The sequence below is a fragment of the Anopheles ziemanni genome, chromosome 3 (assembly GCF_943734765.1).
Source record: "Anopheles ziemanni chromosome 3, idAnoZiCoDA_A2_x.2, whole genome shotgun sequence".
NCBI lineage: Eukaryota > Metazoa > Arthropoda > Insecta > Diptera > Culicidae > Anopheles > Anopheles ziemanni.
In genome coordinates this window covers 15,472,569-15,491,520 of record NC_080706.1, presented here as the reverse complement: position 1 = coordinate 15,491,520, position 18,952 = coordinate 15,472,569, and the positions used below count along the sequence as shown (strand labels likewise).

The following is an 18,952-nucleotide window of genomic DNA, read 5'->3' as shown; positions in this document are numbered from 1 at the left end:
CTTCCGGACGTTTTCGCGTTTTGAATGGAAAAACTGTTGCGGTGGAAAGGTACTGTTGATCCGCAGCAAGTCCCAAGGAAAAACGGTCATAATGGCCGGGTAAAGGGATGGTCTGTAGTTGAGCATAAAAAAAAATAGCGCACAGTATAAAATGAAATACACTTTATCCAACCAAGGCTCCTGGTTTGCAATTTCCTAGTAAGAACTAGATTTCGAAATTGTTAAAGAAAAGTAAAAAGTAAAAAGAAGTATTAAAAAATTCAACCCACGCAAAGTGAATAGTAATCATAGTAAATCTAAACGTTTTTCTGCTGATTCATTCAATCGAAATACGTATGTCCGCGCTTGCTAAGTTTTCGGAAAATTTATCAACGCTTTGCGTGACAACGCACGTTACGAAACAATCAAAGATCAACCGGGCATATCCGACCGAGCCATCCATGAAATATTCAAGTGCCTGACACGCCGACTTTTGGTGCTTATCTGCCGGGTCCCATGCACCACACCCTTCCACTTCCCCCGGGAACCACCGATCAATAAATCGCTGGCGCTGAGAGTTGTTCGACAACACTTTTCAAGAATCAATTTCCGTGAAAGTTGAAAACAAATTTAACTCCAAACTGTAACCGGAGGCGAAAGTGCGTGCGAGAGGCGGGGGAGTCGAAGACGGGATGCACCCGGGCAACGGTTCGAGGCTAATATTTGGAAATTCGTTAGGAACGTCGGAACTTTCGAACGAACTATGGATGAGTTCAGTTTTTAATGGTTTGTTTGCGTCGAAGGTAAGATTCGGTTGAAAGTTTACCATTTCCCCGGTGGTTGTTTTAACCCCGATCGGTGAAAGGTTATCAACAAAAGGCTCCTTCCTTCGCCGGTGAAAAAGGCGAAAAAGGTGTAGGGATTTTAAACAAACCCTTTAAAAATATCGAGAACAGTAGCATAGAGCAGAAGCAATTATTTGAACTACTTTTCTACTTTTACGAAGTCCATTGCTCATCAATATCTGCACATTAAAACGAACGGCTTCATCCTTCTACTAGATTAACATGATTGACAGTGAGACACATTCCAACGAGCTCGTAAGCAGCTCACAAAGCGACTCCAATTCAATGCGAAATCCCGCACGTGTGCATCACACGCCGGTGCGGTAGCATAAAGTACGCAAACAAAGCGAATCACCTCTAGCCATGTCATTAAATCAGTTACATGCTCTACCGGGAACTGGTAGGACCGCAAGGCATCCTACGACGACGTCGTCGAACATCGCGTGTGTGCGTGTGTGTGTTTGTTTCCCACACGTGTGCTCACAACCCTTAGGCTTGCCCAGTTGGCTTCCCATTGTGTTGGCCACAACCGCCATTGACGTCAGCGACTTCTGGTGGGATCGAGAAAAACAATCAGCAGAAGTCAAGACCACACAACAACAAAAAACGGAACGGACTTAACAGACATCAACACACACACACACACGCAAACACATGCAAAGCAATCCTGGCAAAAGGAACAAGCTGACGATTCTTATGGGAACAATCTTTCGTCGGTTCTGTTTCCGCATCCGGTGCCGGGTTGTATGATGGTGCAGAAAATAGGAAAATGATCGCCAAATACCTTTACTGAAGTCATGGAGAGTCAGACCTTCGACATGATGATTCGTACAGGGCTGTACTTTTTTGCTGCTATTTTTAGCGAAAAACGTTTTTTTTTTTTGTTTTCAGAGGTTTAGATAAACCCGCCTCTCAAAACGGAATAAGAACGCGCAACGATGAAACATACCTTCCGTGCTTGAAACGAAGCTTGATGGGAAAACCATCGTGGCCCGCAAGGGTTTTTTAGCGCACGGGATTGCTTTTCGTGCGAGATCGTTACAATTTTCCAGCCGTGCTGCTGATGCCGACACGTTGCTGGCGTTAATTAGCAATTAATTGGCATTAAAGCGATATGACGTGCTAATGGCGAACGGCTTGGTGCGCAGTCGGCAGTTTTGTAGGGCAAAACCGCTCCCAACTCGGAACCCATTAGGGACTGAACCGAGAAAGTAATGAGATCTGTTGAACTGTAGAAGAAGTAATTCCACGAATTTTAACTGTGCTGTCTTGTGTTTAGCTTTCGTATAAATAAACAAATCTTTTGGACTTACAGTTAAGTAAAAATGTACACACCTACCTTTGACTTCATCAAACAACGGCCTACTACGATGCTATGGAGCTTTTAAAAACTCTCAAATTTGATAGTTGATCTGAAAAGAAAAACAAAAAACACAGAGATTACTACGTTTTCCACTTTTGATTCATTTTGTAGAATTTCTATACTGCTCGAAAACGTGAAAATCCTTCGATCAGGAAGGTTTTATGAAACAGATTACAAATCAATCATTTCCACCACAAAACCATCGTCGAAGCTGAGCTTTAGTGCGACACAATCCAAATCGCCATCCACCGCAACGTGGTCGCGGACGAGGTAACGAGCAGCTAATTTGACGTACGAAGGATCGCATGAATCCGTAATGGGCCATTTAATTAATTGATGGCCTCGGGAAATGTCCCCAAAGGAAGGGCTCTAGGTCATACGGCCGAATAAAACTATCACGTAGAACGTGATCCTTGTTTTCGTTAACGCCGCCTCGGTGTCGGAAACACTTGAACGGTTGATTGGTCATTGAAAAGGATTTTGTATCAAGCAACGAAAGTTTTAAAAGTTATATAATACCTTTCGGACAATTTCCTTTTCAAACGAAACAACAATCAACAGTATAAAAAAAATAAAAGCAATTAAAGCTTCCTTATTATGCCACCAAGTTGTTAAACCATTTAATGAGTATTTTTCGGAATGTAATTAATTCCACATTCATTGCATTTTTGTTGTTTCCTCACTGAGCTGTCAAAGAAAGAGAAGTAACGTTCGGTTCTCGGCTTCGATCGACGGCACGTAACAGTAGCGGCTCGAAAATGTGTTACCAAAGGATCCCTTTCGCATTTCGGCTCGACATCCAACGATCCGGAAAGCAAAATTGAACAATATTAAATTATCCTTCAAAAATAACCGGCTCCGAAAGTCCGGACCCAAAACTCGGACTAACCAACAATCGGGTGGAAGCAGCGGGGAAGCAAGGAAGAAGGTGAATATTCCATTTTCGGCCGGGTTGGCAAACAGACTTTCTGCAAAACATCGCAACAACAAGCGAAAACCGGACGTGAATAAAGAAAAAACGAGTACGATGAGAGTTCACGCAAACGATTATGGTGCCGTTGTTTTTTTACTATACATTTATAATTTCTATGTGTGTTGGTGTCTTTCGATGTAAAAAAAATAAATAAATAAACCAAAACGATCAAATCGTTTTTCGTCCATTATTTAGAAAGCCGTATTCATCGAGGGTGGACTTGCTGGTGGTTTTGGCCGGTCGGAAAAAGAGCGCAAAACGTGGTAGGGATAATTGAAGGATAATTGATTCATAATTTGAGACCATTCATAGCCCTACTGCGTGATGTTTTGCCCGGCTCGGTTTAACTTTGGAAGCCTTTTATGAACGCTGAACGTGAAACTTAGCTTTTAGCTTTGGTTCAAATAAATTTTGCGAAAATACCACGATCAAACAAAATGGAGTAAATCTTCCGCAGGATTCGGTTTGCTGACTCGTGCATTTTCAACCGCTCCGAAAGGTGCTGCGTAGAGCGTAAATTAAAGTTGTTTGCCGAGGTAGCTCAAGCATTTTTATGTAGTTTCTACCTCTAGCTTTGGTACGAACTGCGAACTTCAAGTGCACCGATGTTTCCCCGTGAGCGCAGAACAAACAATCGTGCTTCCCTCCCGTCGCAACCGGAAACCGGAAACGATCCCTCATATCTCGGGCGCCCGTAGCGCGCGCGTCCCTCAAGCGTACTCTCGTTGAAAGCAAAACACTGTCGGAAACTTTCACCAATTGTCGATACTACTTAGGTCTTGCAAAAGGAGCTTGCTTGAGGGGGAGCTGCTGGTAGCATCGCGTTGAAACGCCATTATCATCACCATTGAGGCAGCAGCGAAAATTGCTCACGCTCATACACACACACGCCCATACCTGGTAAACTTTAGCGTCCGTGGCTTATGAATACAGATACATTTCCAGCGGCCGAACAATGACAAAGTTTTGCGCCTGCCATCACTCCGAACTTTGACGTTGTAAACACAGCCGAGTCGCCCGAACGCGAGCCAAAGTTTTCCTCCTGGCGTGGGGAAAGCGCGCCGTCCGGTGGCCATCTCAGTCGTGTTCGAGGGCCGATGCCGAAAAATGTGGCTTCCCCTGTTCCCCGGAACTAGGATCCGGAGGTTTGTTCTGGAAAGTTTGGAAATGGATCTCTTCGGTCCCGAGAAGCAGGCGTCTCGAGTTCACTTAGTGCGACTGACATCTTTTGGAGGGGGAGAAAACTATGCCAGGAATGCCTGGGGTCAACTAGTGGCCGTTCGAAGTCCGGGAACTGATTAATTGATACCCAGCGGAGGCATATCTAATTAAAAGTATTCTCGTAGGTCTTGTTATTATAATCAGTGAGCCACACATTTGATATTGTGCGGCCTAAATGGAATTTCAATTCAACGTAAATCAATTCAAAAAGCCCGTTCAATAAACCCCCGTTCTATGATTGCTCATAATCCATTCCCCCACCGAACACCGTGCACCACGGAAGCCCGGACGGATTTTCATAATTCGTTATACGGTTAATCACATTTGCAACCATCATTTTTGTTTCACCAAACCTCAGCGCGACTAATCAATTTCCCTTTTGCGCGAGTGTTTCGAAAAAAGAAATATAAAAAGAACAAAACCCCAGAAGTGAAAAGTGTTACTTTCCCGTACCGAAGCACCGGGCGCCGGGCGCGCTTCAGTTTCAGTCGAAACTCAATTTTGTAAATTTGATTTGCCTTTAATTTGCTTTTATGAACAGAGCGCGCATTTTTTTTTTGTTGTAGCGTTGCCCAAGGCTTTCCTTCACGTTTCGAGTGCAAAGGAAAACTCACGTCGCTTGTTACGAAACTGTTTCGCTTTAGCCAACTCATCTTGTGAATCGTTCCAATCCTCACACGCGCCCTGGAGAACCTTCGGTGGAAGGCTTGGAGAAGCATATTTTTATTGAGTGTGACATTTCGACAGATTTTTTTTCTATACCTAAGAAAATGTTCCTCCACTTGCCAGAAGGGGGGAAAACGAAGGGAACTCAATTTTACGGCCAATTTGGCGGGAAAACTCGCGCCACTCGGGCCTAGTGTAGGAAAACTTCACGTCTGGCATACTTTCTTCTTTTTCTCCTCCTTTGGTGAGTAACGAACGATACCTTTGATTTATGCTCACGAGGACCGTACTTCTGGAAAGGAATAATAAAAAATCATTGCACGACCACGGCCGTCCTCCTGAAGGATCCGTAGAAAATTTTAACAAACGCTACCAAAAATAGATTTTTCTTTCAATGGAGCCCTGATGAACCCCGTTGCCTCTGAAGCTGAAAAGGTGAGTTAGAATGTACGAACAAACAGGTTTCTCAGCTGTCGACATTTTCAAGGAGCTCAGTGCAGTGGATCTTTCGCCAATTACACATTTTCAAAACCCCAACACACTCGTACACACACGCAATCTTTTTCTATTAACCTTTGCCTATGACATGGATAAGCAGCAAGAAAGGGGACACGGCAACGGTACAGTGAACGGGGAGGGAAAGCATACATAAGAAAGCTTTTCAGCATCGGATGACATCAAAGCGCAGAAAGGAAGCAGCGCTCGCTCAAGGACCTTCAGCGTTATTTTGTCAAGAGCAAGGCTCCCTCCAATGCTTCCATTCCTGCTTTCTCGTGTCCTCGTCCCTCCATTCAACCCGGCCCGACGTCAACGAAGTGCTTGAGAAAGCATTCGGCCGTAAGCCTATTTGATGCTGTTAACGCCGAGATAAAAGTGAGAGCTTGGTAGGGCATTTTAGCCACGCGATAGATTCGAATCGTGTTCTACACGCATCCAATGTTCGATCGACGAGACGAGATATCAGGCAACGCTCTGTTTTGTCGCATGATCATGAGCGGATTGTCTATAAAAGTAACGTTTGCCGCAAGCTTTCCCGGGGAAACCGGGTTTTCCTTTCGCAATGATCGCTCAGATTTCGAAGCGCGTCTTTTTCCCTGTTCGAACAGACCGAAACACGAACCGACCGGGAACCGACTCTCCATCCAAAAGCAATCCAATATGCCAATTTTGCCTTTTGAATTTGAATAGGATCAGAAAAAAACGAGTGAACACATTAATGTCGAATATCACCCCATGATGTTTCTCACGACCAAAAAAATACAAGACATACACACACAAAACGATTTAATAAAGCTCTGCCGACAATTGCTTTCATGATGATTTCGAAATTTGATTTTTAACTTAATTTAACTTTCAATTGCTACGTTTCGCAGTCTGCTTCCATTTTGTGCTCATTTGCGTAGGAAAAGCAACGCTTTTTTCACACTCGAGACGCTATTTGAGAAGGGACACATGAGCGTTCCGTTTCTCACATCGGTGTCCTTTTCTTTTACCGATGTCGTCCATTTTGCAAGTAATACAAGCATCCCTCGCACATTATGCCAAGAATTATGGGATCGTGCTTGCTGTTTCGTGTGCTAATTCGTTTTCAAGTGAAGTTTGGACAAACAAAAAACCTGTCACCGTTTACACACGTACCAACACTTTGCAACTAATTATGTGCATACATACATTACCTCGCCACAGTATGTTACCATTTTCCTTGCTTGAAACGTTCATGAAATGGACGATTTTATTGCTTTCTACTTGGACATACCCAAGTTGCAGTATCTTTATTCCAAAGTGCTGTTGCTAACGAAGTGAAAAAAACGCTACGAAGAAAGTCAAAAGTGATCCGGCGCCTTAAAGCCCAAAGCCCCTGCGAAACAGGAACAGGATAAATGGACAAATTTATGCAAATACATTCAACAAGCTTGGTCCGTTGCATTCACGGCTCCGGCCCAGCTCGGCACTTAGAAACGCGACGGCTCGTACTCGTAAAGAGGGAAAAGAAATGAAAAATGAATTTGACGACGACGGTTGGACTTTGCCTCAAATGTTTTAGGAGAAAATGTCTACCGTAACTCAACCAACAATGCCAAAATGACCGGACATTGGCAACGTATTGGTGCAAATTAAATTACTTAACTAATAACGATGTTATTTTATATTTAAAATAACATATTCGCGAAAATTCATAATTAAAATACATCGAAAGAATGATTAAAAGTTTAGAACGAAATTTGTTAAAGTTGTAGGAACAAATTTCTATCCAAGGAAGGCAAGCTTAAGAATGGCGTTTAAATTACAATCGGGCTGGGGATTAGAGTCGGGACAGAATTTGAACATGATTTCACTAGACATACATTTTCATTCCGAGGCAATCAATTGAAAATAAAGAAAAACCCTGTTTGAAAAAGCTTATGTATTCGAAAGTCCTCGTAAAAGCTTCCTCATAAAAACCAAACTGTTGCTTAAACGTCATATTTCCCTCGCAAGATTTAGGACGTTTATAAAAAAAAAAACCATATCAAATTGATTCCCCATCGTTTCAATTTGTATCATAACCGCGGTTAATAATCTATGATGGTCCTTCCGGAAAGTCCTCCGACGACGAATGCTGCATGCCAATGGTTCGCAGCGCCCGGAATAAGGTAGACATTTTGGGGAATTAAGAAAATACGTCGATAGCCTAACAAGTCCTCAGAGTGCCATCGGAGAACCGTTTGGGAAATAGCACTGGAGAAACCGGATGGACAAAACGACAACGACGACGACGACGACGACGAGAAATGTGCCCAAAATCGTTCCGGATCGGTCAAGTGGCATTTGGCAGCTGGCATCGAATTGATCGAGAATTTTTTATGAGATAGAAAAAAAAACACATTTTTCTCTCCACCAAGGCTTAAGCCGAAGATGGAGAGGGTTTTTGGGCACCATTAAGCAACTGTCGTACCGAAACCGCAATTTTATCGAATCGACATCGAATCGACTGAATTTTCAACGCTTATGTTTTGTTTTATGTTCTCGCTTTTATTTCAGTCTACGGAAATAATCTTCATACCTCAGGAACAAAAAAAGGAAGATAACTACTTCCCTACCTTTCGGTTCGGCGTAAGTAGGAAAGGTTCGAAGTATGTTCAGCCTGCTTTCGCACAAAGCCTTCCCGCCTTTAGACCTACAATGACACAGCCCGGACAAAATACCGGCTAGCCGTGCCGTGCCTTCCGGTAAAGCTTTTTCTACTACGCTGCTTCTCGAGAGGCTCCCAAAAGTGATCCTTCGCGGGAATGCTCAAGTTGCCGCCCTCGAATCGCCCTATCCTGGCTGGGACTTGGGGATTTTTCTTTTAATCTCCTATTGGAAAGAAAGCCCCCCAAAAAGGCCTATCCTTGTCACGTGCCTTTTGACCGCTCCCACGAGTCTAACGGCACTCGATACCCATCGGAAGGTCGAACACGACAAAAGAACAAGGACAAAAGTAGAGCCTCCCAAGGGTGATAGATAATGCCTTCTGGGATCGATCTGTCCTGTCCGTAGTAAGGTAAGTGAGCCAACGACGTGGTAACGATTTCACTGGTCCTGCGTCCATTTGACGAGTTTTTCGACGAGAACATGTTTAACAAAATTATTTCCAAATATTTCTTTAAAGTTAATTTGCAAATGTTCAACTTCTTCTGTTTATTTTTTTTTCGTCGATGAATACGTCATTCGGGCTGCTTTCAATAATTTGTGAAAATGAAGTTGCCCGACAATTGATAAATTTGCAAACTCCCCTTCTTACGAGAGACGAATATCTGTTTCCCTGTTTTACCGCTTTCAAATTTCATTTCCAAAAACCGTCTCACTAAACTTTACAAATTCACCCGGAAGAGAATACTTAGGCGCAGAAATGCTTTCTGCGGCGAGATAATTAATCCAGCAATAATAGCAAACTGGCGAAGAGGGAAACATTTTGACGCCACTGGCTGGCGCTCACAAATAAACAGCTTCCGGAGCCGGGCGTTGCAGCAGATTATCGAATTACGAAGAAAAGCTTTTAAATAATCACTGCCCGAGACAAAGAATGGATTTCTCGGAACGAAAGATAGAACCTAAGGTACGGGCGGTGTTGGGGCGGAGTGGCCTTGGTGGAGCTACATTTCCACTTCCCGTTTGGTCGTCGGCTTGTTTATTAGGACAGGATGGAAATTTCTGCCTTCGAGGAATAGTTTGTCTTTTAAGAACTTTATTCAGATTCACGATTCTTAAGATTACTCCTAATATCATTCCCCACTGATCGTGCCTCCTCTGTGATCTCCTTTGTATATTTTTGCCATTACATTCATATGTGCTTATACAAGGTTTTTAGATAACGTTTGTAATAACTTGAAATAAATGATTTTAATGATTGACTCGAATTTAATTTTCAAGTATACCCACAACTAAGGAGGTTTGGGGGTTTCCATTGGCTTCAAAGAGTCTTCACCATCAACTTCACCATCAACGTCAACAAAACCTCCATACCATTATTGAGGATGCTTTTCAACTTTGTTTGCAAGGAATTCTGGAACACTAACCACCAACCAACTCGCACCAAAATTAGGTCAACATTGCATTCGCTCGAGAATTGTTAGCGGCACCCACCTTTTTATTCAACGCACGTTATACAACGTTCCGAACGGGCGGGGAAAATTAACTTTCCCCCCTGCCGTACCTTTGCAGCTCACGGCAGAGATCACCACATTACAGCGGGCGTCGGGCTTTTCCGTGCTAGTGGAAAATATTATTCTTAATTAGTGCGCTGGTTGGTATGAAAAGCCGGGGTGAGGAAAACCCCGGCCTCACTGGGTGCACGGAAAAGTACAGTTTCCTTCACTGCAAGGACGCGCCACGCGCGCAAAGGGCTTCCAGCAAAACAACGTTGACGCCGCTTACGTCACTTAACCGAGGTATTCCGAGGGTTCGACTTGCGTGTGTGTGTTTGTGTACGGACGACGGAACTAGCCCAGCACACGGGTACATCTGGATGGTTTTGCTTAAAACGAAAAACGGCTCAGTTAGCGAAAAGTGTATGGGACGAAGGGTGCGGCTGGGAAGAATATAATTAAACCACCACTAACTGCAAATGAACACATTTTCGAGGTAGGAAACTGCTCGAATAATTAAATGAAAAAAACTTTGCCAAATTGTTAGCAGGTAGCGCCGAAGCAACAAGAAAATGGGAAAGCATTTTTTTGCACACACCATAGAGGAATTTTGATTTTGCGTTGCTTTCTTAGGAACTTTTACGATGAGCAATTTAATTTTATCTCAAGAATACAATATGAAATTTGTCAGCAAGTTTCCCAAAGGACTTATTTTCAGTAACTCAATTTTTGATTACCTTCTTTGGTTGCGTAAAGTTTTATATTCTCTGAATAAATTCGAATCATTTCTCGTAGAAAAAGTTTACGTCATGTGTCGTTTTGATTAGTTAACCAACTATTATCCTCTGGAGGATGGCAATCCTTCAATTATAGAATTCCATAACTGTAATAAACTTTCGGTTGTGATAAATATTCCTACCATAAAGAAGCGGCGATACAGCGTTCGAAATTAGTGATTAAACCTATTTTTTTGTCCCGCTCAACGCTTGTAGTAGCATCGCATATCTTTTCCCCAAGAAGTCAAGCCCTCATATTGCCCGTCCAAGTGGGATCCTTTGAGATGGAACGTGTTCTTCCTTACGACTCCGCTGGGGAAACGAAACAAGCCACGTATAAAATTGCCATATCCGACCGATGGGACGAACGACGCTGTGCAAGGTGGAAATAAAACCTCCGCTAATACCGGGACACACGATTGCAAACGGTCGATAAATTTCCTCTTTTCCCATGGCTCATGTTTGCTAGCGAGGATGTGGGAAATGATAAATAGCTTTCGAAAATGGCATGGAAATGTGGACTCAACGCAAGCGGCAAGGGCTTCACGAGATTTGTTGCATTAGATTATTTCATTACTGTCGGCGTCCGTTTGTCGGCGATCTGCGTGAATTAATCGGCGGGCGGTGTGTAAACGAAATGTAATAAAAGTGGAAAGAAGAGTCCCCTTGGAACCATTTCCGGTTGTCACAATCCGGAACTGAAAGTATCAACATTTGATTTGAAAGTATGAGGGGAGATAAATGAAGTTTAAGTCGAAAGAAAAGGCAAGACTTGATTAGAAAGAAAGGTAAAAATGAACTTTACAACTTTTATTCTAACGTTATTCATGCAAATCAACAATTTTACAAAACGAACATGAGACTCTGAAAGTCTTTATCAATATGTAGAAAAATCGGAAAACTTTGAAGTAGAACCATTCTCGTACCAGTTCATCAAACAAGTCCCAGTCTTAATTAATTCCTGAAGCATCACTCACTAGAGTGCCACACTATATTAATAATGAAACTCCACCCGCTTATCCTGCTGGAAATCGCTAAAGTTATAGTCAAACCAGACGTCAGTGTGTTCAGGCGGAAGGAATCATTCCCATTTGCAATACTTTCAAAGCGAAGCTTGTTAGTCGTGTGCATATAGGTCAGATGCAATAAGCGTGAAATTGCCGGACTCCGTGCTGGCTGCCGGAAGTTTCGTGGGATTTGTTTACGTACTTGTCCGTCCATGATGCACTTGAGGAGGTGGATTGCCGACGGAATATGGAGTGGAAAATCATCATCTCATGTGCATAATTGCTATCGTTCAGTGGAATACCTATCAATGGGTCGATAATACGTTTACTGTTTACGTGATATGCAGGATATTCTGTCGGCTTTGAGAAATGCAGCAAGCACAATCTGATTCTCCCCATACAGTTTGCACAAAATTCGATTTCAAACCTATCGGTGAAACCATCGACAATTCACAAATTAAAATCCCGGCGTGATAATGGAAAACCCCTGTTTAGTTCAATACTGACGATGGACTTCATCTTGACAGCTAAAAAGTTCCACGTACCTTCCCAGATATCTTGTAACGATGAACGTTTGCATCCAATAAGTGTTTCCTCGACAAGGACCACTGTTGTAACCCGGGGAAACCTCTTCGAACAAACATCATTAACTGTTCCCGTTGCCGATGGTCGACCTGGCAATAGTTTACCTTCTGAGAGCTACGAAAACAGGGAAGTAAGATTCCCGGGAATGAATTCTGCATCCTTTCTAGAATCATCTCTCTCTATCTCGTAAACGGATTATAAGATGCACTTAGCCGAGGTAAGCTACCCGTCCGTCGTTACTATGGCGATTAACGTTGCCATAGCTGATCAGATTAAACGATGCAAATATCTCTTTTCACCGGTTAGGCAAACAAACGCTTGTAGCATTTTCGAACCAAAATAAGGAATGTGAATAGATTTTCCGGAAGGAAAGTACTCGAGTAGCACCTAATCTTCTCGAAGAAGGGGCATATAATGAAGAGGATATCACGAAAACATTCTTCTACAACAGATTTATATGAAAAATAACCACCCTTGAACCCGTCTTGACAACACTTTACGAAAACATGCTTCATACTCTCGTTTGATTTATCTACACGCGTTTTTTACAAATTATCCCAACACGATCCTACATCGTGCATTCGTACGTTTACGTGCTTATAAACATCTCAAATCGTTCGAATATAATTGAAATTAATTGACAAACAGTGCTCCACAACAGTAATAGATTATTTTATTGCCAGCGAGGAAAACAAGGACAAACGCGGAGTGGCGGGAAGAATGTCACAATTTGTTGAAAAATTACCACAGATGGCACGAAGCTTTGTTTTACGTCCAAACCGTAATTGTTTTTTAATTATGGCGCCGTAAATCAACCCCATCGCATCGTTGCGTGTGCCTTTGAATTGGGAAAAAAAACAAACACACCCCATCGACGTTGAAATTGTAGCCAAACACGAACAAATTTCCCGGTCCCGGGCCTGCATTGTTCAAAAGTACACAATTTCCAGTGGCGTCCCTCTGGCATCCCCCCCGCCCAGCGACAGACGGTGGTTGACCAAATTAATTGATTAGGTACCGCGCCGTTTATGATTGATTATATTTATTGAATTGGCCTTCGCTAACTGGTGTGCTCAAAGTGAAATTATTTCAAACTTCACGTGCCTGCGTGCCGGATATAAAAATGTTCTCCGCCACCAGTGCCCGACCCGGGGCTTTGATCGATGCCACCGGGTCTCCTCCCTCAGGACTAGCCATCAATAATAATAACAAGCTCGACCGCAGCAGCACCAAGATGAATTCCTATCGATAAGCGATCTATTATTCATCAATCAACCGACGGGATTAATGGCATCCGACGGGTACATCGACTCGAAAATCGACGGCCGCCGACCGAACGTAAGGGCCAAACATATTATTGGACGGTTGCCTTCAAACCATCTTCATCTTGCAGGGTTTTCCGACGGGTAAAAACTTATAAGCTCGTGGTTCCAATAAAGATGTATTCGTTGGACCTTCCGCGAATCCGAGCCGCGGTAACTGCATCACACTTGATGTCGAACGACAGTTAAGCTTCCACAAAGTAATAAAACCAGTCGTCCGGAGCAATGTTTTTGAAAATTAATATGAAACGAACTAATAATTCTTTGGCATTCCTTTAACAAAACAAAAAAGTTGAACCAAAGTCCATAAACTAAAGATCAATGGAAGTGAAAACAATTTCCAACATTCTCTTCAGTAAAAGTAAAAAAAGCTATTATTGAAAGAAAAAAAACCGTGTGGAACCGGATGAACACGCCGTCGATATGAGCACGCGAATTTCATTTCGTTTGAAGTGATAAATTTTAATTACAAAATGCCAATCGCCATTGCAAAGCTGCTTCGGTTGCTACGAGATGAATCTGGCCATTGCGCAATACTTGGTATTTTCCTGATGAACAGTTCCAACGACATTGTGAGCGAGATCTGGTTTTGTTCTCTGGTTTCAAATTACTCAACTCAGGTTTTTTTAAACCATCACTACGGGATTGAAATGTACATGAAATGTATATGAAATAGATAATCAATTAGTGCATCCAACAGAGATAGTTAAAAGCAAGATTCTAAAACTGATTGCATAAAGCTATTCCACGCTGAACTAAATGAGGATTTCGAAAAACTAATCACGACGTTCGCATGAGAAAAAATACGAAACATGTTCAAAAGAGCTCTGAAGCTCATTAACATTCAACAAATTAACAACCCCCTACCTTAATACTGAACCCGTTTGAATGCTTTGTGAGTGTAATTAGAAAACTGTTGCTAGGAAAGCAGAACTGGGCAATAAAAACAGGCCGGTTTAGCGACAACCTAACACTCGTTGCTTTGAACTAAAGGAAACTAATTAGTTTTTCTATATCAATTACGCTTTGAACATTGAAATGTTCATGAAACGCATTCTTGGACAAGATTTCAGAGTGACAAAACATGGAATGATTTGTTTAAAATGTATTAGAAGGAAAAGAGGGATTGGAGTAGGGATGGAAAACAATGTAACAAGTTTTGGCCGATATAAATACAAACACGATAATCTTTTCCGTATTCAGTCTCTCAAGTAAATGCCAAGCCAGCACACATTTTTGGAGAAATTATTATCGACCGGTGGTTCTAGCATTAAACAAACAAGTGAAAACATGCAACAGTTTTCATCTTGCCTTGGTGCTGTAATTCTTTTGGCGCTACCTCTCCTACTACCACCTTGCTGTGAAGGTAAGCATTGAGGATTTATGTTTCTAGGAATATGAAACAGTCACACCCCATATGTTCCAGCAAGTGCCATCGAACATCGAGAACCAACGTCAAAGCGAATTCCCACGAAACCAGCGAACGCGCCGCCAATCGATTCGAAGGCGAAACTGATCAGCTTCAACCGAGCGCTGGCCGAACGCCTTCAGCATGCCCAAACCGACCTTCGACCTCTGCAGATGCGTGCCATCAGCCTGCAACGCCGTTTTCTGTCCGCTCGCAGCCATCCCGTCACAGCAGCATCCCGTGCCGAACGAAACGGATTGCTACGAGATGCGCTTCGTTTGCGGACAGCCGTCGAGCGGAAGCTGGTGGGTTTTGGGGGTATCGAACAGAGCTACCGGAACATGCGCTCAGGAGGATTGCCGCGAGGTTGGCTCGACCGGGACACCGAACGGCAGATGGAGCTGAACGAGCGCGTCTACAAGAACATCATCGAGCTGCTGGTGCACCTGATCGAGTGCCCGGTCAACATCATCCACGACATTGTTGGACCTTCCGCCGAGACCACTCCACCACCCACCACCGTCGGTCCCGAGGAACAACCGGATTACCCTTCCCCACCGGACGATGCCGACTCGAACACGAACGTACTATACGATGTGGACGGAACCGAAGGGGCCGGTACGGATGGGGTTGGCGAGCCCTGGCTGGAGGAATTTCATTACTAACCTACCATCGATGCCAGCGAAAGATGGGCCGAGCCCTGTACCGACCGGAGGGCTCGTGATTGGAAGTGGAACATCCTGGCAACACCAGCTCAGCACCGCCATGACGTTCGCTGTTGGGACGTTCCACTCGCGGACACATCGAAAAAAGTAAAGCACTTACGCTTTCCCACCTTCGGGAGCGTGGGATGGAAATAAAATTCATTTTTCGTGCTGTAAAACCGATGAAAATAAAGCAGCTAAAGCATGGGGACTTTCCATCCACGATACCGTTCCGTTTTTCCTTCGTCGAGAAAATTGGCTAGAACTTCGAGCGTAAAATCATATTTGATACAATAATCCACTTACGAAACGCTGAACGGTGGAGTGCATTTTTTAAATTGATCTTTTTATGACCATGTTTATCACTTTTTGTAATTCAAAGTTGCTAAAGATGCGCGACGCTTTCAAGGATAATCACAATAGAAAGAGCTTTTTCACATTTTCCAACAAGTTGCATTAGAGTCTTATATTTTTCACTCTTGCAAAAGCTCATCATCGATGCTTGTTTTCAATGAACACAATCAAATTGGGCCACAAAAACAATAACTCCAAGCCAGCCCCAGCAGGGTGTCCAACAGGCTTAAAGTGGAACGCTGGCCTGAAAAGTGGGCGAACAAATGTTCACACTGAGGGAAGTACATCCACGTGTTGGTGCCTTGAAGCGGAAAAAAAGGAAAAATATTCTTCGAAATTGGGTGAAATGCAGGCATAAATCACTTTTACGACACATCTAAATCTTCGTTCTTGCTGTGTTCTTGCTTTTTCTTCAAGCCGATCATTCGTTCTGTTTAGGTTTTCCCTTTGTCTCATCCGCATTTTCTTCGCGCACAAACTTCTGCCAGTTCCAAAGAAGGCTTATCTTTGGCTCACGATGGCAGCTTTCTCTCACACGCGTGGATAGATGTTCCGTCGGGAGGGAACGCTCGACGACGAAGCGTCGGTTCCGAGAACGGGGAAAAGTTTTCTACCCTTCCGAGCGTGTCTTACGCGCGGCTTGCCGACGGAAAGCAGGCAACGATCAACCAAACAGCGATTTAGCTCCATAAGTTAATCATAAGCTTTGGCAAGGATAAACCCGAGCGAAGGACCAGAAGCAAAAGTATTCTACGGATTTATGGCAATAGACAATCCCGCTGTGTAGCGAACCGGCGCGCTCATCGATCGATCCGGAATGGAATGGAAAGTTTTCATGGTTCGGCACCATCAATCATGCCCGCCCGGAGCACAACGGATTGAACGCTGGAGCGTGCGAGCGGATGAAATCGTTTGGCAGCGCCGAGTCCATGATTTCGCCAAACGTGATTAGGACGAGATGATTACGGGTGCTGGGGTGATGACTCGTTGGAACAAGGCGTTGGAACAAGTGGAAAACAAAAACCTTTAGTAGTTCGTAGCTTTCGAAGTGAAGTTTTATTCACGGTATTTTCAACTTACGTTTCATTAGAGCAATCAATAATCCTATCCCTGGTAGCGGATACTATAATTCTTACAGTTTAGATAAGCTCGTTATCTTGCACCATCTTGCGCTGGGTTGATTTTACACTATGAAATATATTCGTCATCGTGTCCAACAAAGCATCCAACAGGAAATTGATGAACACAAAACGTGAAAAGAAATAAAAAGGTGGAACGAAAACGAAGCTATCGATTGGCTTCCCTCCCGCTTGCATAATAACCAGCATAAATTTAGACGCGATTGTAACGAGCAACGACTGCAAATGAAACCTGATGGTATCTTCAGATGGTCAAATCGATTTGCTCTTCAACGTTGCTACATCTATTCTGTTCGCGAACTTGGCACCCGTGGGATGCAACGCCAGCTGGTCACCATCGATTCCGTGACCGATTTTCCCGACGGTCGATGGAAGAGCGAAGATTAAGTGGAGCAGAATGTTTTTTTTTCAGAAAATTGCTGCTACAACAATCGTTTATTAATGAACGGATGCTGTACTACTGACATGGAGGGAACATATGGACATGACATGCAATTGCAACGAAACACGAAACGAAAATACAAACAGTGAACTTGGCACATAAACTGGTTACGTCGTTCTGCCATAGTCTAAGGCTTTTGCAATGTTTTAAAAATTTCAGAATCGCTATGAAATTTTACAACATAGTCCAAGTACTGCAATCGTGCTGGTTTAAGAACAACGTAAAAACCGATTCGTTCCGAAAACCGAACTTAAACGATGTTCGATTGTTACATTCAATCGAAGGAAACCAATCCAAACGATGTTTTTCGAGAGCACCTGAATGTGAAATAAATTGCAGAATCAAACGCACTTACCACCGTTGTTCCATCATGCTCGTTTAAATTTATACTTGTAACAGAAGAACGAAAAACCCCCCCTCACCCACCATGCGCCTCCATCAGCACACGACGTGAACGACCGGGCGTCTCCATCGTCGAGCGGAATCGAATCCTATCTTACCAGCGTCGTAACTGCGGCTAAGCCGTAATCTTTACATATCAATCGAAACGTACAAATCATGGCGAGTGTCACCGACAGCAACACGATGAGCATAATGGTGATGTACCGTGAAAGGTGGTTACAAAAAGGTGGAAAAAAGAAATAAAACGGCACTACTAGCCTGCAGCGGGGAAAATAAAAATAAATAAAATACCAAATAAACGGCAATCAAACGAGTACGACATGTTCTGGTTTGTGTTCTTCTTTTACCACAAAATGTTTGGCCACCCTTAGATGTATTGAGTTGGAAAAGAAAACATAAGAAAAAAAAACGCCACTAAAGCTCGATTCCCTTCAACAAGCCCTCCTTCGGTTGTTGTTTTGCGCTTTCGGTTCCACAAAATGGACCCTTTGAAAGAAGAAAACTTCCATTGGCTTCCCTTTACGCCCATTCGAAGCAAGTGGTATCGATAATGAGCACAAAGTTGCATTTTTCAGTGGAAACGTTTGTTCAACAAACAACAACAAACGATTCCAAGAAATATCGATAGGTTGGAAATTTTCAATGTAAATTCAGCTTCGTTAACAGGCGCCATATAAAACCTAAAGCAAGCAATTATCGGCCATTTTAGGCTGTAATTATATCTATTACCAAACGACACACTTTCTTTGTTGAGCCTGCGACAGCAGAAAGTGAAACAAACAGACCCTTTCTTTAACACTTTTAATAAACGGCCCGGTTAAAGTCGGTTCGCATTTGATTAATTTTTGCCCTAACCTCCAACCCTAGTGCCATTCATTGTGTTTATAAAGGAGTTCAACTGGAGGAAAAATATTATAAAAAATGTGGTTGGTTGTAAATAAGAAGGAGAAACAAGGGACACCATTTCCTCGCGGGAAGGGCTTAGATAATGTAGCCTCCCGGCGTCAATATTTAAACATACTTCATTTAAGCCGTCATCCCCTTTTGCTACTTACTTGCTTGCTTTCTTCGCTCCTCCCAGTGTTGTCCAGCTGGTTGAAGGCTTTTCTGTTGTCGTGCTCCAAACTGGGCTCAAGCATTCCTTTCGCACCGAAAGTTC

The 18,952-nt window shown here is 43.2% G+C and overlaps 1 protein-coding gene across 1 annotated transcript; it reads left to right on the top strand.

The window, feature by feature from the left end:
- The first annotated feature begins 14,634 nt into the window (after nucleotides 1–14,634).
- LOC131284198 (uncharacterized) lies at nucleotides 14,635–15,417 on the top strand. Its single transcript, XM_058313053.1, has 2 exons — nucleotides 14,635–14,710; nucleotides 14,771–15,417. The coding sequence occupies exons 1-2, from the start codon at nucleotides 14,635–14,637 to the stop codon at nucleotides 15,415–15,417; spliced, it is 723 nt and encodes a 240-aa protein (XP_058169036.1).
- The last annotated feature ends 3,535 nt before the right edge of the window (nucleotides 15,418–18,952 follow it).